General features: G+C 35.6%; 1 protein-coding gene across 2 annotated transcripts in view; it reads right to left on the bottom strand.

The window, feature by feature from the left end:
• The window catches only part of PKP2 (plakophilin 2), an 83,765-nt gene that overhangs the window by 8,559 nt on the left and 57,250 nt on the right, over positions 1 to 17,956 (bottom strand). For both annotated transcript variants that reach the window (XM_061204150.1, XM_061204149.1), the window contains exons 7-10: positions 7,579 to 7,696; positions 6,550 to 6,714; positions 5,463 to 5,636; positions 219 to 372 (exon numbers count right to left, since the gene is read on the bottom strand). In XM_061204150.1, the coding sequence (XP_061060133.1) occupies positions 219 to 372; positions 5,463 to 5,636; positions 6,550 to 6,714; positions 7,579 to 7,696 (611 nt within the window). The remainder of the gene's footprint in view (positions 1 to 218; positions 373 to 5,462; positions 5,637 to 6,549; positions 6,715 to 7,578; positions 7,697 to 17,956) is intronic.

Raw genomic sequence — 17,956 nt, 5'->3', positions numbered from 1 at the left:
CAAACAAAGCTGGATATTAAGAAAAATCATATTTGAGACCAGTGCGAAAGCCTACGCTTGATGTCTGGGTACACAAAAACCAGTTCTATTTATCACATTTTGCTCTTTATTCACACTTTCAGCTCATCATTGTAAAAAGAATGTGATAAGGACAATGTTTTATTGCATTTGTATTTTCAATATATACACTTTACATCTAGAGACTTACACTGACTTACCAATTTCATTCTGCAGAGAAAGATTCCGAGACAAATTCCTCAGCAGAGAGACGGCAGTCTTTTTCACACTTGGATCACCAACATGCAGCATCTTTCGTGTGTGCTGAAGGCCATTTTCTTTCTGGACAACTGTTTGAGCTACTGATGTTGGCATCTGTTTTGTGAGACATGTTCTATAAATACTATTGTATTTTACTTCATGGTTAAAATTTCTTAATTTCTGTAGATTACTAGAGATTGAGTGAGATGTTTTAAAAGCTAGAGATACTTTCTTTAAATTCTTATTAGGTTTTCAATTTAATTACTGGATAAAGACAGTTTATTCAGTATTTTTAAATAAAATACTGGATTTGGTTAGCTATTATGTTTTTTGCATCTGGTTATAAATAAAATGGGTCTGTCCTTCCCTTTCCTTTCTTTTTTATCATATTCTTTTTATTCACATTTTCAGTTCATCATTGTGAAAAGAAAAGGACGTTTTAGAATCAAAGTTACACTAATGTCATAAAATTTAGTGGGTAAGTTTTTTTCCCTTTTTCTATTTTCTTGAACTATTTGTGTAATATAAGAATAATTTCAACTTTGTGGGTCTGGTAGAACTTAGCTGTAAAGACAACTGAGCTGAGAAAAATTTTAAAGGGAGATGTCTGATTACTATTTCAATGTATTTACTGGTTGTTGGCTTATTCATCTTTTCTGTTTGTCTTGTTCAAATTTTGGCATTTTACATATTTTAATAAACGTATTCATTTCTAAAAAGCTAGTTTATTCTGAAAGAGATATTGGGCTTTTAAAGAAAGGAATGTATGGCTAGTCAGATTACCTGTAACTCTATTCTCTGTATCAGAGGCTGCATGGGCAAGTTGCTGGTCCAGGTCTAGGTCCACCAGAGGCAAATCTTATTTGGAATTAGGCTGGTCACCTACTTTCACAGGGTCTGAGTACCAACTAGGCCCTTCCTAGCATCAGCAAACCTCCAACAATACTAAGACCTTAGCTTGTGTCTGCAACTTTATATATTTTTATTTGAAGCTAACATGAGGCTACCATGCCAAAAATCCGTGTATTCTTGACCATTCTTCAGGGTGTCTATCTTCTCTGTTTATCTATCTAAACTCTGCTTGCTTCCCCTACCTCCTGCACAGTGCCCTCCTTACATTCTCCACTGTACCATCTAAAAAAGGGGTTCTTAATATAGGATCCAGGATAGGTTTCAGGGAGGGAACAGGAGGTCCTTAAAATTATTTTTGTGTTTATAGTAATCTTTTTCAGGGAAAGAGTCCATAACTTTTATTTGATACTCAAAGTGCCCATGACTCAAAGAAGTTTAATAACCACTATTTTGCAATGTTTGTTCCAAAGTTACACTTTGTCTTTCACTAATTTGCAGAACATTCCATTAGACTCTTTTCTTTCCTCTGGGAAGAATCCTTCACCTGCAGCCATTCTGTACAACTACTTGGACATGGAGGTAGACTTAGCATCCCTCTCTCTTCCCAATGGCCCATCTAAGTAATTACATCTTTCCTCATATGCAAAAGCTCTGCTCTTCCGAGTCAATGCCGTCCAGCTCTATCTCTCATAGTGTTTTCTTTGTCATCTCAAGGCCTAGTATATAAAAATGATCACAGAATTCTGATTCATTGAGGGAAATGGGAGAGGCTGATGTGGAATGGTCTTTAGAACTTGCTCATTAAGGAAAATAAACAATCAGATTTACCAAATAGAGATTTCATATTCCAGCTTTAGGGAATTTGTGAGAATGACTGTTAGTCAATTATTTACAAAAAGCACTTCTAGTTCATATTGCCCTGATTACTAATGAGGTTGAGCACCTTTTCAAATGTTTAATGGCCATTTATACATCATGTTTTGTGAAGTGCCTGCTCAAATCTCTTGTCCATTTTTCTATTGGTTTGTCTATCTTTTTATTGTTAAATCGATGAGTTTTTTTAATTTCCTAGATACCAACCTTTGTTACTTATATATGTTACAAAAATCTTTTCCTCCTCTGTGCTTTGCCTTTTTACTGTCTTTTGATAGCTTAAGTTATTAATTTTAATGTAGTAAATTTATAAAATATTGACTTTATGTGCTTTTTATGTCTACTGTTAAGAAATCTTTCCCTATTCCAGGTCACGAAGATATTCTATGTTATCATTTAGAAGCTTTATTGTTTTACCTTCCACATTTAAATCTCATTGCTGTTGGAACTGATTTGTGTGTAAGGTGTGAGACAGGGAACACATTTTTTTTTTTTCCATTGGACATCAAATTAAGTGCCTTTAAAGTGTTTTAGAAACTTGAAAACTGTTTATTTCAATGATTTTTAACTTGTACAATGAATGTTTAATTTTACATGTGTATACAACATAATGAGTTGATATACTGTAAAATAATTATCACAATAAGTTTAGATAACATCCATCATCACACATAGTCACAAATTGTTTTTCCTTCTTGTGATGAGACCTTTTAAGATTCACTCTTTTAGCAACTTTCAAATATACAATACAATATTGTTAACTATAGTCACCATGCTGTACATTACACACCCAGGAGTTATTTATACTGTACTTTATACTTTACACTATCCTTAGAGAATTTGCTAAATTTTATCAACCCATCCCCTTTCCTTATTTATTATTTTGGGTTTTTTTTGCATCATTTAATAAATAATGACCATTATACCTGAACTAATAAAGTTTACATTAAGGTATTCTTACTGGCAAGAAATTACTGCCATAATTTTATACTAAAATTATAGAATTTATCTTTTAGAAGCTATTCAGTCCAGTTCAGGTTCTTTGCCATCTAAGGCACATGGCCATCAATGCTCAGTGCTGTCTCAGTTATGAACACAGGTGAATGGACTGGGTATTTTCTGGAACTATGTTTAATGGTCTGCTTTTCATGTTTTTCTATTCAGTGATTCCTTTTAGAAATTACAAAGCCAAGCATTTTTTTATCACACCATCTAAACATAGCAAAATTAGGGAAAGTAATAATTAGAAAAAATATACATGTAAGTCAAAATTTTAATAAAAAGCATCTTGTAACTTAAAAGAACAAAGGGTCCTCATATCATTGTCCCATGCTGCTAATGATTTTCTCCTATAAATCTCTAGTCAAGTTTAACTCTAATAGCCTTGAGTATGGATTAATACCAGTTTAGTGTAGGTCTCCTTTCAGGGGACTGGACTGGTCTAAGGTTAGGTATGATTTAAAATCCATTGCTTGGATTCCTTTTGGACGTGGAACTCTTAGATTTCTGTTTGTTTATTTCTTTTTCCCAGCTAGATTATTACCAAACACAGGGATTTTGTCTTATTCACCACTATATACTTAGCACTAGGCTAGTGCCTTTTATGTAGAAGGTGCTCAAATACTGTTTGTTTGATAAATGAATAAAGGAATTATGTAGTCTGAATAAACTACATATTCAGAATGGCATATTCTTGTATGTTGGGTGGCAAATATTCCTGTATTGACAGAAACATGGAAACACCTCTGGATAGTTTGGATTCCATGAAAGATTTTGGAGTGGAAGAGGCTAAAATCCAAGCTTAAAGGGTTAGCTCATATTGAACCATCCTCAGAGCATAGTGAGCTTAAATACATACAGACACAGCAATTGAATTTCTGACCTTTTCTATTAAGTTGGCTGGTAGTCAGTTAATAAGAGGGCTTCCGTAGTTTGGGAAAATGAAAGAAATGGTTTTGGGAAACAAAGCATGGGGAAATGGGAAGATAAGACAGTAAATTATGTCTTTTTGTCTGTCAGGGCTCCCTGGTCACTCCCCATTTCCTTCTCTTTGTGCACAAGTACATTCTGAAGAATTTCAAAGAGATTAAAATTGGGTTGTATTCTTAACCATGGTGCTAAAATTAGAGAAATACTGGTTTTAGTATTTCACAATTTTATTCAAAACTGAGCAAAGAATGAACATGGTTCATTAAAGAATGAACATGGTTTCTCAAGTAAGGAATAAATAATATTTTTGTTATCAACAAGAGTGCTTTCCTCTATGATGATGGATAATTAGACTGGCCATAGAGTGAACTACTTGGGGAGAGTTTAATCATTTTATGATCAAGGCAAAGAATACAAGCTTAGTTCAAATAATTAAATATTTATAGAATCCTTTACTATGTTGCAAGCTGTAAAATACATGGGGAAAGGAACAACTTTTTACTCTTTTTTTAAAGTAATTAAAAAAAATTAATTTTATTGGAGTATAGTTGATTTATAATGTTGTATTAATTTCTGTACAGCAAAGTGATTCAGTTATACATATATATACATTCTTTTTCATATTTTTTTCCATTATGGTTTATCACAGGACCTTGTAAGTTTTTACTCTTTTTAATATTTTGATTTTGCTGGTATAAAGTACATCTGGAAAGAGAAGTAACTATTTTATAGTTGACTTTCTGGGACACAAAAGCACAGATAGCCTTTCCAACTGCAGTGGACATGTGTTGTCTCTGCCTTCTAGCATTCATCCTTCCTTTTGGTAACAACACTCTGACTTTCCCTTAGGGAGCCACTCCATGTGGTACAAGTGGTAGTGACCCTCGCTCACTGAAACCCCTGCCCCTGAAATTCACATGTGAGCACATAACCCAGACTTGGCCAATTAGAACATCACAGGCTCCTGGCCACAGGTACTGGTTTGGAAATGGGCAAGTGAGACTCATTCCCCAAGTTCTTAACAGAGCTATTGGGAAATAGTAGTAGTTTCTTTTCCTGTGGAGACATTGAGCTGGATAAGAGGTAAGCCTGAAATCACTGGTGGCTATCTTTGCTGTAATACGAGGCTAGCCTTTGAGAATGAAACCAACAGAGGAAAACAGAGTCCAGAGATAGAGAATCACAAATATAATTGCTGGGCACCTATGTCCCACCATGACAGAAGGAAAACCCACCCTGGACTTTTCAGTTATATGAGTCAAGAGATTCCTCTCTTTTGCCTAAGCCAGTTCAGGTAGGACTCTGAGACTTGTAACAGAAAGAGTTCTGACTGATACTCATAAATACCAACGAGTCTTTCACTCACAGTCTGACCTGGGTTTGCAGAAGCTGAGGCTGAAATTCCTGCAAAGCCGAACTCTCTCTGGCAATTCCTGAGAACTGTCTTGATTGAAGCGAGAAAACTTATGTTCTTACTTCACTGTCATTTCTGAGCTTAATGTAGGTGTGTCTACAATGCCATTATTTTAAAAAGTAAGCATGATACTCACTGGTCCACTTCCTGCCGTGAGATTCTGGAGAGCTCCCAAAGATGCTTCTTGAGTGTAGTTTCGGACACTCTTGGCGATCAAGGACAAATACATCCGTATCACGATGGAGTGCCACAGCCACTCCACGCCCTTGGGGTTGCTCTTTTCCTCTGGCATTGGCATGTCCTGGTATTGCTAACCACACACACGATGAAATCCCAAATTAATGCCTTCAAGTGATTTCTACAATTCCACACCCAAACCAAGAGATCAGAAGTACTGTCTTGTCTAGGGAGACTAATAATTAGCATAATAAGAAGCCCTTAAAATAAAAATGAAAAAGCAGATATGTATGATTTACAATCATTTAACTTTTAGCCCATGGTGACTATTTCTCCCTCACAATACCGCATACTCACAACTTTACATTTCACAGCGAGAGAGAATGCAGAGAATTAAGCATTGACTGTTCTAGAATAGTTTTCAGGCTGCTGTTAAGCTAAAAGCTAAATTAGTCACATCCACTCTGAAGATAAGAAAAACAGGCCTCTTCCCTCAGAGTCTTGTGAAGTTGTCCAGGATAGCATCAGGATTCTAAATTTACCAGTTGTTCTCCAAGTTCACATATACTGTGCTACTCTGAGGAGTAGGAGAGATCACATTCCTTCTATTTCATGAAATGCCAGTCTGGAGCAGTCCTTCCTATGTATGGGGTTTGCTTTTAGGATGTCTAAGTTTGTTTTTAGAATGTTTAAAGCTGAATGTCAGGGCTGCTTTTAATGTTAAAACAATGCTATGCCACTGGCCATGTGGCATTAAGCTTACTTCCTAACCTGTAGGGCATAGAGCAGTATGGTTTGATGGTTAATAGTGTAAATCTGGGGCCAGATTGCCTGGGATTGAATTCCATCTCCTCCACTAATTTGCTGAATTATTCTGAATTAACCTTTCTGTACCTCTGTTTCCTCATCAGTAAATGAGGGTATTAATAATACATACCTCATAGGGTAGATATAAGGATTAAAAAAAGTTAAAATAGAGCCTGACATATACTAAGTACTCAGAAACACACACACACACTTATTCTTTCAAAGGCCTCCCGACATACCTCTTTTACTTTCCTGCTTCTACTGCCAAAACACCCAATACTTTTGTTGTTGTCAGCCTGGATATTCCGGCTTTGAATATAGATACTCTGGGAATATTTCTCTGGGAGCTCTGCCTCCAGCTGGTAGGAGAGGTTATGAAGAATGCACACAGAGTTCTCTGTGGCCTGAGAAAATAGGACATGAATATTGATCATATACATATAGATATCCCTTTGCAAGTGTTATACCACAGGACCTCTTAGGCTTTAGATCTTACAAGGTTAACTGGACGCAACAGGGTGCTCTTGGACTGCAGGGTGGCTGGGGGAGTGAAATGAGTACAGCTAGAAAGGCTAGGGCTAAATCATAAATGGTCATGAGCACAATGCTAAGAAGTAGAGGCTGAATTTTTTAAAACATTGGGGAGCAGTTCTAGTTTACTTTTAAAGAGTGTTCAGAATGATTTTAGATTTTAGGTACATTGTTTAGTAGCCACGTGGACTTGGAAAATAGGAGGAGATATTGCTTGTAGAGACCAGTCGACTACAATAATCAGTATAAAAGATGCACAAACTATGACAGCAGTAGTAGCATTAAAGAGGACTGGTTAAACTAAAGAGCATTTCAGAAGTAAAATGCACAAGATTTGTTGTCCAGTGGATGTGGGATGTGAGGGAAGAGAGGAAGTCCAACATTACTCAGGTTTCTATTTTCATTTGGTAGACGGTAATAATTATTAAGAAGGCTTATACAGAGGAGTAAGTTCGGAGATGAGGGAAGAGATGAATTTCATTGCTGAATATGTAGCATTTGGGCTCCTTTCAAATATCCAGAGTTGTTAAACAGTTAGAAATTTGGGTCTGGAAAGTAGAAAAAAAATGGGGCTAGATAGATATTAACATTTATGAGCATGTATGGGAAATCTTAAGCTCAGCAAATGAGTTAATAAATAAGGCCAAACCCAAACAGCTACTTCAAGAATACTCTGAAGAGTCTTAGTAAGACAAAATAAGTAATTCAATATGAGAGACATCTAATTCTTGTACCACCTTGTCATCTGGCTGGTAATCTGCAATGGTTCCTCTGACATAATGGACCAGTGAGTCAATCAGTCCATCACACCTTCTCATCACTTTCCTCCCTTCAGGGCCAGCTGAACTCATGTTTCTATCAGGAAAAACAAACAAACAAACAAACAAATGATCAATCATAAGACAGGCTGTGTATCTAATAGGTTTTTGTTTCAAAGTTTCTTCCAAGGGTTCGGAAAACTGGCAAATTTGTCAAAGTATGACAGACTTGTCCTGGGGTCAATAAATCATCAACTGCCTATGGTCATCAAATCTGGACACAACTTGTAAATATATTCATAACACATTATTATGTCAATAAAAGTCTTCTGTCTACTTCATTCCAGGCACCAAGGTCAGAGCATTATTTACTTAATCTTTACACCATTTTGGAGAGGGTATAAATATATGAGGAAAACATTTTGCAGTTAAAAGGAGAACAAATGGCACATTAGCCATAGCAATATACATGTCCAAGTCCCAACTGTGCCATGCCTTAATTCTAAGTAACTTAAAGCTACTTAAATTCTCTGGGCTTCAGTTTCCTCATTTGTAAATACAGGGTGTTAGACTATATTATTTGGAGGTTTTATAGGTTTCAGCATAAACTGTTATTGACAAATATTAAACCAAATGATCTAAAATATGATAATTCTATAATTAAAATGGCAGAGAGATGTCACGAAAAATGCAGTTTTACACTGTGTAAGACCTAAGTTAAAAGCATGACCTATAAACATCTTTGCAATTAGTTTATTTCTTTTTTTTTTAATAAATTTATTTATTTATTTATTTTATTTTTGGCTGCATTGGGTCTTCGCTGTGGTGTGCGGGCTTCTCACTGAGGTGGCTTCTCTTGTAGTGGAGCACGGGCTTCAGTAGTTGTGGTGCATGGGCCTAGCTGCTCCACGGGCCTAGCTGCTCCGCAGCATGTGGGATCTTCCTGGACCAGGGATTGAACCCGTGTCCCCTGCATTGGCAGGCAGATTCCTAACCACTGCGCCACGAGGGAAGCCCTCTATTTCTAATCTGGCTAAGCCATGACACCTTTCTATAAACAGTGACTAAATCTACAAGTGCAAGTTGCTTCCTTATAGAGATTGAAGCTTATCAAACACAGCAAAGTAATACATTTAGGGATTATGTTTCAGATTCAGATCATGTTTATATTCTGGTATTACTGTTACTATGTTCCTTTGCATTAAGTTCTTCTTGTCGGCATTAACTATTTAAAAAAATTTTTTTCCCAAAAATGTTAACAGCTCCATCAACAAGAATGGCAAAAGAACAATGCCTTCAGGTTTTTAGAATTTTGAGAACCACCCTTATTCCCTTTTGCTAACTTCACTTGCTAAGAATTATTCCTATAAATTTTATCAGACCAGTTCCTTTCACTGGTAGGTAGAGCATCCAAAGCATATTCTTTTTTATTTTTCAGTTTGCTCCTTTTTAAAAATTTTATTTAGAATGCCTACTTGTTGAAGTTAGCATCATTTTACAGATCATTAGAAAAATTCAATTCTTCTGTCTCTGCAAACATTTATAATAGGTTAGGAATAACAGATTAGAAATGTAATACATTACAAAACAGTTGCCTATGACTATCTGTACATTTACTATGCACCTTAAGGAAAAGAATTCGACAGTGTGCTGTACTTACACTGCAGATAACATCCTTTTATTCTATTTTACAAAACTGACCAGTGGTAGTGTTTGAATTTATAAATGGCCATTAAACAGGATATTTAACCTAGATATATAGTTAGCATGCTAAAAAGTGAAAATTTTCAACTGAAGTTCTGTGGCTCACAAAGCATACTTTTTTTGTGTATAATGTCTCAGCGTGATTCTGAACATCAAAAGAACTACAATTCTGAGAAATTTTTGGGTAGTATTTTCTTCTTCTTTAAAATAATATATTGCACTAAGTGATTTAAAAAAGCCTTTCTGTTCCCAAATACTGTTTTCAATACATTTTGTCAAAGAACAAATGTGCCCAGCATTATATCAAGAACTGCAGGAAACAAGGGAGGAGTATCCAGCATTGCACCCTGATCCCAGGGAGATCACATCTATAATACTCGACTGTTTTTAACCCATGAAAATGCAATTTCATAATTCAACCTAATAGTTGAGGAGATAAGACAAATACACCTAAAACTAAGGATATACTAATAATTTAGTGGCTAATGAATTGATACAATGAGTTTTTGATTTTAACAAAATCCCTTCTGTGACTTTGGTTCTCATTTGAGGTTTCTAATGTAATTATTCACGTCCTTATTTTTCACTGTACCTGAAAGACTTTAACACTTAGTCCATTAAAAAGGAAGATAATGAATGGGCTCATAAACTGTAAATAAAACCATTTTTCCTATAGTTTTTTTTTCAAGAAATGATTATTTGAACCAAGATCCTCTATCTACTCTCTGAGCCCTTTAAGGTCATGGGATCTTAAGAAGCTTGACAAAACTGAAAAAGCATCTTTTACGGTCTCCTTATTTTACACATGGAGAAACTGAGGACCAAAGAGTTTAAGTTACTTTTCCTGGTGAGATTAAATTACTGGTGAAGTCAGGATAGGAGAGCTGTTCTTTATTCTGTGCTAAGGGCGGCTCCAGAGTAGAGCAAACCTTACCTAACATTCATTCAGTATGCCATTTGTTTAGCAAGTACCATATGTCCTCCAACTCCAACACAACGTTATCATATTTTAAAGCTCCCTTTGACCTTTTCAACATCTGGCTTGGAGAAATGGCAGTAGTTTTAAAATTGCTTTAACAAATCAAAAGGTCTCTCTCCCTAGCTAAGCCCACTACATACCTTGCAGATGGATGATTCAGCTTTGTTTAACTTCAAGTCTGTTTATTTTGGGTGAGAATGGTAATTCAATTTGGCAGTACTGCCAGTTCACACACACTAACTGTTGTCTTGTAGTTTGGTATTATCCAGACTCTACTGGCTTGAAATGGGACTTATCAGTGGTTCCTGACAGTTGATACCTTTGCTGACAGAAAGTGCATGGAACCCCACTGCTTCAGTATTTGCTCTTGCATATCAAAAATAGTTCCTACCTTACTCAACTACCCAGAAATACGAATGATAAGGGTGGATTATTTTATAGCAATACATCCATGAATAGAGGTCACTAGTCAGAAAGGAATTTGTTATTGTACCACTCTGAAAATAATCAGAAATTATTAGAAAATGATATATTCATCTTAAAGTATTTTTTAACAGCTAATACATAAGTTTTTTGGAATCAGAGAATTAACATGGCTAATCTTAGGCAGAATTGATCCTTTTACACTGCATCTCCTGAGTCCCGAGAAACATTTATCTATCACTGTTTCCTATATGCAGCCCAATAGAGGTTTAATCTGGAAAACTATCTCAAAACTATACATGAAATATATCAAAACAATGATCTTGTTGAAAAGTAAAAAAGAAAGAGCATAAAAACCACAGTAGTTACTCAATAAAATTGATTGTCAGAGTTACCAATGAACATACTGGAAATGTTTAATTCAGTGTCCATGGTTTGAATTTGATTAAATGATGAGTTTATTTCCCCTGGTATAATCTAGCAGAAGTCTGAGTAAATATGTGAGTACCTTTTAGGAAATTAGAACTGCACACTGTTGTATATTGAAATTTAAATACCCGGTCCTTGGGGCTAGGGGTTGGGGGCTCAGGAGGAGGTGGGTAGAGAAGGATGTGAACTACTCTAAATATAAAAACAGGACTGTTTCAGAGCTCTTCACCTTCACTGGGCCTGAGTGGGAGGATACCAGCACGAACTGTGGCTTGTGTTTGATATTAAGAAGAATTTTTCTGCTAATATGACTTATAAAGGGTGAGAAAAAATAGAATCTGAACCTCTGTATGTCTCTGAACAAAACTTCACATATTTAGGAGGCTTCAGGTGATTTATCTGAAAGCAAATCAGTGATTCCTGACTCTCTCCAGGACCATTTATCTCACACATTCCTGAGTGCCACAATGAAAAGGAGAAAAGAAAACCAAACACCCTGGACCTTGCTAGAATTAAAATAAAGAATTGTGTTTGTTAAGATTAATGACAGTGTGACTAAATCTTAAATTTGTATGGCAAACCAAAGAGTGAACAGTGTCAAATGATAAGAATAACTGAAATTTAGTGTGTGTGCTAGACATTATTATAGATACTTTGCAAATATTATGTTTTTACAAAATTCCTTAAATTAGGGTGTGCTAGAATCTCATTCAGAACCCTGACCTATGACTGTTGTTTAAAATCAGAATTACCTGCTTCTAATGGGATTTTTAATGGCTCTTCCATAAAAAGTTATCTGTGTGGGGCTACGTGCAGGCATGTTGTCAAATACAGCTAGTCTGCCAGCACTGGAAGGAAGTTTGTTACAACACAGAATGTCCAAACTTGGGGTATGGACAACTGGCCTGGCGAAATGATGAGCTAATATGAAATGTTTAAAGTAAAAGGCTATAGTTAGTTACCAGGGCATGAGAATGGCAGGCAATAATAAGGCAGGAGTGAATCTTTTCAAGACATTTCACCAACAAGTAATTCTAAGATACAGAGATTTTTTTTAAAAAATGGGGCTATTTCTACTGATAATAGGTGGTTTCCAACTAATATACAATTTACATGTGTATTAATGTGACCTGTCTTAAAGGTCTAACCAGCATACTGAGATAGTGATCACCACAGTGGTTTTTAAAAAATTGTGGCTGTATCTTCATTTTCATCAATAATTATAGGCTTCCTAATACCATGTGTTATAAATTATATCCCAAGGGGTACCAGTCAATTAAGTGCTTGGTCCAAGTCCATTCAAAGACTCAATAGGTACTTGATAAGACATTGGCTGATAAGGAGGCATCCCTCTTCCTCTGGTTATTTGAGATTTAGGTCTGGGCTTTTGTTTAACTCTCAGCTGATACATATCAAACAGTTGGGCCTTGTCTGTGATTAACCTAGAGAAAGAAGCAGAGGCAGTTTGTGGTTGCACAAAACAAAAGGGGAGCCTCATTTGAACTGGCAGAGGAACAAAAACTCTATGTCAAAAGAAGGGTTTGTCTGTTATTCTGAGTCAACATCAGATCCTGCAGGTATCCGCAAACATCAGCCAAAGTCAGCTGTTCATTCTGCAAAAGGAAGCAACATTGGGAATAGAACAAAGCTGTACAACCTACACGTCTTGTTCCTTCCAGGACAAGGAACATCAACTTAATAAAGATGTGTTAGCATCTATTACACATCAAGAAACTAGAAGGTGTAGGTAGAGAAAATCTATCCTTAAAAATCCTTTAGTTCTGCTTTCCTACATTTTCAGGTCTTCCAAAAGTATTCTGAAGAGTCAGTTCAGCCAGAAATCATCTGGTTGATCAGCAAGAGTCATTTCCCCTTGACTTAGCAGGCTGTTCAAGGTAGAATGTCAAATTCTATTTTAAATGAATTATAACAGCAAACTAATTTTAAAAATATGCCCAGGAGCTACGGGAACTTGAGTAGACATTCTTAACACCTAAAGGAGAAGTTTGGGATGCCAGACTAGGACAGATGAAGATGCTTAAGATCTAGAGTAGAATAATATGGTGCTCAGACAGCCTGTACCTCCAAGATAGGCATATGTTTTTTAAAATTTATTTTTTATTGCGGTAACATTGGTTTATATTATACAAGTTTCATGTGTACAGCCTGATATTTCTACTTCTGTAACACTACAGCGTGCTCACCACCAAGAACTGTTTTCATCCTTCACCATACAGTTGATCCCCTTTATCCATTTAACCCTCCCCTGCCCCCTTCCCCTCTTGTAAGCACTACTCTGTTCTTTGTATCTATGTGTTTATTTTTGTTAGGTTTGGTTTGTTTACTTATTTTGATTTTTTCACTGTTTTTTTATAGGAGTGAAATCATACAGTATTTGTCTTTCTCCATCTGACTTATTTCACTTAGTGTAATACCCTCAAGGTCCATGACGGCATATACTTTAACCACAGGATAGCAACAAAGTCATCAGTGGCTTTATCCAAATATATCAACTACTTTTTTTTGATGAAGAATTTTAAAAAATTTAATAGTAGTTCTATGACAGTATTAATTTTTTTGGAAAATGACTTCGAGTGTCATAAGATACAGTTAATAAGACACTACCTTCAATTTAAGATACACACAGAATTTTTAAACATGAGGATGCTTTAAAAAAAATCTCTGACAAAAATACACACTTGGTTTCAGCCTAGCGCTGCAGATATTATCTGTTGCAGAGGGAGACAGGACCTTTGTGGAGAGAACTGCCAGATCACCCTTGACCAAGTGATCAAGCTTGACATCATGGATAATAGGCCAAAAGGATACCATGCCACCCAACAGAAGTACACAGCATCACCCCCGACTTTTCTTACTAAAAAGTTTGACTTGAATCTAATCATGAAGAAACAATTCAATAAACCCATACTGATACAGTCTAAAAAAAAAAATCTCTGACAAAGACATTCTTGGGAATTTCGTTTTCTGTTCAAGACTCATCTCATAAACTAACTGATGCAGAAAAACAAGCAAATACAGTCCTCTTGGTATAATAAAAATTATTCTTCTGTTTCCTTCACTGATTCTTCTTCCTCCATATTATCCCTATTCATGTGTTTTCTTTTAACAATTATCCCAGGGGGGCTGGACCCAAAGTAGACAAATGATATTTATGAACTGGTTGGTAAGAATGAAGAATTTCTTTGGCAAACTGAAATGTCATATAATTTCTGTGAAGTACAACTTTTAATCTGGGCCCACCTGCTAAGGACACGAATAAGATAGTGGAAAATTTACTCTGAAGAGTGGGGACCTTTGCAAGGGGGCTGCTTAACATTTCTAATGAGACAAATATTCTTTAAAACATTGGATTCAGGGAGACCAGAGGGGGGTGACCAGGTAATCATGGCCATATTTGCTTTGTTTGTTTGATTTGTCTGCTTTAACAACTTAATTATTGTTGAGAGATTTAAAAATAATGACCTAAAACCCGAGGCTTAGTTTATAAAACAGTTATTTTAAAAAATCACTTATACCTTTTAAAATTACTTAAAGAGAAACTTACACAATAATTTAACTCATTAAGCCACGTTTGTTTGTACATCTAAAATATTCAACGTATAAAATGTGATTATGACCAACAGAGTAATATGACTAGAAATACTGCCAATTCCATTATTTATGGACTTCATATTGGTTATGTTTATACATCAAATGTGAAGAGTTTAAATAATTAACCAAATAACTGAGGCTGAAGTTGATAATTCAACTTTTTATTTCTGGAAAAGTCATTCTCCAGACTGAACTATCTGGATACTTCTATCAGGTTTCTGTGTTGTTTACACTGTCTCAGCTAACATTCTTCTAGTTTATGTTAAACTATTTTCTAGAAGTAAATAACCACACATTTAGATTATGGTTTTAAAAAATAAGTTCTGGCCTGCTTTTAAATCTATAGTCTTACAAAAAAGGAAAATACTTATTTGATAATAAGGGAAATTAGACTCTCATTTAATTATTTAATTCTTAATTATTTAAATAACTAAATAGGATTATGCACAGACATAGACCAGATAAATCCTTTTCTGTTAGGAATATTTAGAATAAGGGATAACTGAGCAAAGGTAAATAGAATGAAAAGCATAATTAAGGAAATTCAGATTCAGCAAAGTTCTGAAGTTTGATATCCAGATATACATAAAAAATGAAATTCAGGAACACAATGACATGTTTTATTGTGCAGGAGTAGATAGATATAATTGAATATATTAAAAATTTACATGGAGATATTATTTTTTCAGAAAGTAGTTGGTATTGATATTACCAAAAAACTTGCCCTTAACCCAGAGGCTCAACAGGATTAAGGCTGATAATCATAGCTTTTCTTTCTAAATGTACAGTTTGCTTCCTCTGACCCCTCCCCACCTTAGCTAGATTTATCATAAGTGACAATGGAAGTTTCTTTTAAGACATCATAAATTTTAGTACAAATAACTATATTACACATTCATTAAAATACATTTACTACACTATGACACATATAGGAAAGAGTGAAGTTTAAGTCACTTGCAGGAGAAATGTATTACCAATTGCTTTTCCTCTTCAACTGGCATAAAATATAATTAAGAAAAAGGAGTATATTTCATAATGTTTTATAGTAATGTTTTGTCATTTTGTCCTATTATCCTAAACAAAATGGCAAATTCTGGGGTGGCCTTTACAATGCAGAAACAGTTGTGTGTTTTTTAACTTTTAATTTATATTGGAGCATAGTTGATTAAAAACGTTGTGTTAGTTTTAGGTGTACAGCAAAGTGATTCAGTTATACATATACACGTATCTAGTCTTTTTCAAATTCTTTTTCCATTTAGGTTATTACAGAATATTGAGAATTCCCTGTGCTATATAGTAGGTCCTTGTTGGTTATCTACCTTAAATATAGCAGTGTCAATCCCAAACTCCCAATCTATCCCTCCCCTCCACCCTTTCTCCCACAACCATAAATTGGTTCTCTAAGTCTGTGAGTCTGAGAAACAGTTGTTAATCAGATTGTGGCGATAAGATTAAGGCAGCAAGTTTATAAGGCTTTCTCATAAGCAAATGGTTAACAAATAATAGGAGTTTAGGAAAACAACTTTTCAGAGTTTTGTGAATTCATATTTTTAATGACTATATTGAAAAAGGATAGAGATGAACTAGTGATAGCATGATGAGCTGAAGATTGAGAGGGACATTCAAACAGCTACTCTTCCTTTACCAGCTCCTTAAATGTGACTCTCGAGTCAACATTTTTTCCCAATCCCTAGGCAACATCAGTTAAGCAACTCAATGCCTGCATAACAGTCTTTTCAAACCTCTTCTCCACTTCTTATCAAATGGACTGTGATAATCTCTTCTGGTGCCTTTCCCCCACTAAAACTGGAGTTCCTCCAGGGCAAAGATAGGTCCCATTCCCCTTTGAAATTTCAGAAATTTAAACAGTGCTTTGGATACAGCAGGCACTCAAGTACTGGGAAGGATTGGATAAGAGCAAAAGAGGAAAGACAGACCAAGTGGTAAAATCCCAAGAAGGCTGGATTAGTTGCTTTTCTCAAATTTCTGATAACTGCTTCTATTATTGTGGAAGGGTCACTAGTACTTAATTTCTTCAACTGAAGAATGAGACTGCTAACAGAGGCTTTCTCAGAAGAGTCTGTGTTTGGCCTGAAGTGTTTTCCAGAACTTTGAATGTCACTGCTCCTGAGGTAGGCATTTTTTTCCATCCTCTAGTCTGATAGCAGCCCATAGTCTCACAACTGTCCACTTAAGTGCCTGTCTGACCCCTGGAGGCATTTTAATTTCTGACCTCTAAATTGTTTTCACCTCTTCCCTTTTAAGAGAACAAAGAAGACTGAGGTAAGAAAGGAAAGAAGGAAAGAAGGTTAAGAGAAGGAAAGAAATCGTGAGAACCAAATGGAAGAATGGAGAAATAATGATAAATCTTTGGTAGGAATTTTGAACATACACCCTGATAATGACCATTGGTTTTATTTATGTCACATCCAAAGGTGTCCCAAAAGTGTGGCAATCAGTGAGGTGGAACATAGAGAACTGACAGCCATGTCACACCAATTCCCAATGAGTTACCCATACTAAATTGACAAACAGGGGCTCGCAATAAGTATGTGTAGGAGGGGTGTACAATCAAAGAAGGCAGCTAATGCTCTTTGGTAATTTACAATTCTATGGTTGTCACATAAGTCTTTTGCAGTTTGAAATGTTTGGAAGAGTATCCTACTAATCAAAATAAATTATTAAATATTTTAACTGTTATATTTCTTGTCCTAAGTAAATAAAAATAATTTTGAAAAAAAGAATGGGGCATTTTAGTAGGTTTTCTCCACTCAAAAAAAAGGGCGGGGTGGGTAATGCTGATGCTTCATAATACCTTCCAAGAAAACAAAGGAAATAATTCTTCTTTGAAAAGAGATATGTAAGGAGAAATATGCCTTTACCCTAATTACCCACATCTTGATGTTAATCAACTAATGGAAATTCAGTGCCAGCGGTATGCCAGTTTAACAACCAGCTTTCTGGGGTGGTGGAGTGGGGAGAGCTCTGATTTGTAGCATTTGCCAATTTCTATAATGTAAATACTCCCACCATGGCTGATTTCAAGCTACCAACATGATATCACTGAATGTGGAGGTATGAGAAGATCCTGACAACTGCTCTTGACAGCTGTAGCACAAATTGGAATGTATCAATTTATTTTTCCTCTCCTAACTTGGATTTTATTATTCATTATGCTAGCATAGTGTTTAAGAAAAAAATTGAAACTTG

Source organism: Eubalaena glacialis, chromosome 11 (genome assembly GCF_028564815.1).
Source record: "Eubalaena glacialis isolate mEubGla1 chromosome 11, mEubGla1.1.hap2.+ XY, whole genome shotgun sequence".
In the NCBI taxonomy this organism is placed as follows: Eukaryota; Metazoa; Chordata; class Mammalia; order Artiodactyla; family Balaenidae; genus Eubalaena; species Eubalaena glacialis.
Note: the sequence above shows the minus strand (reverse complement) of the source record. Positions and strands in the feature narration are given on the sequence as shown.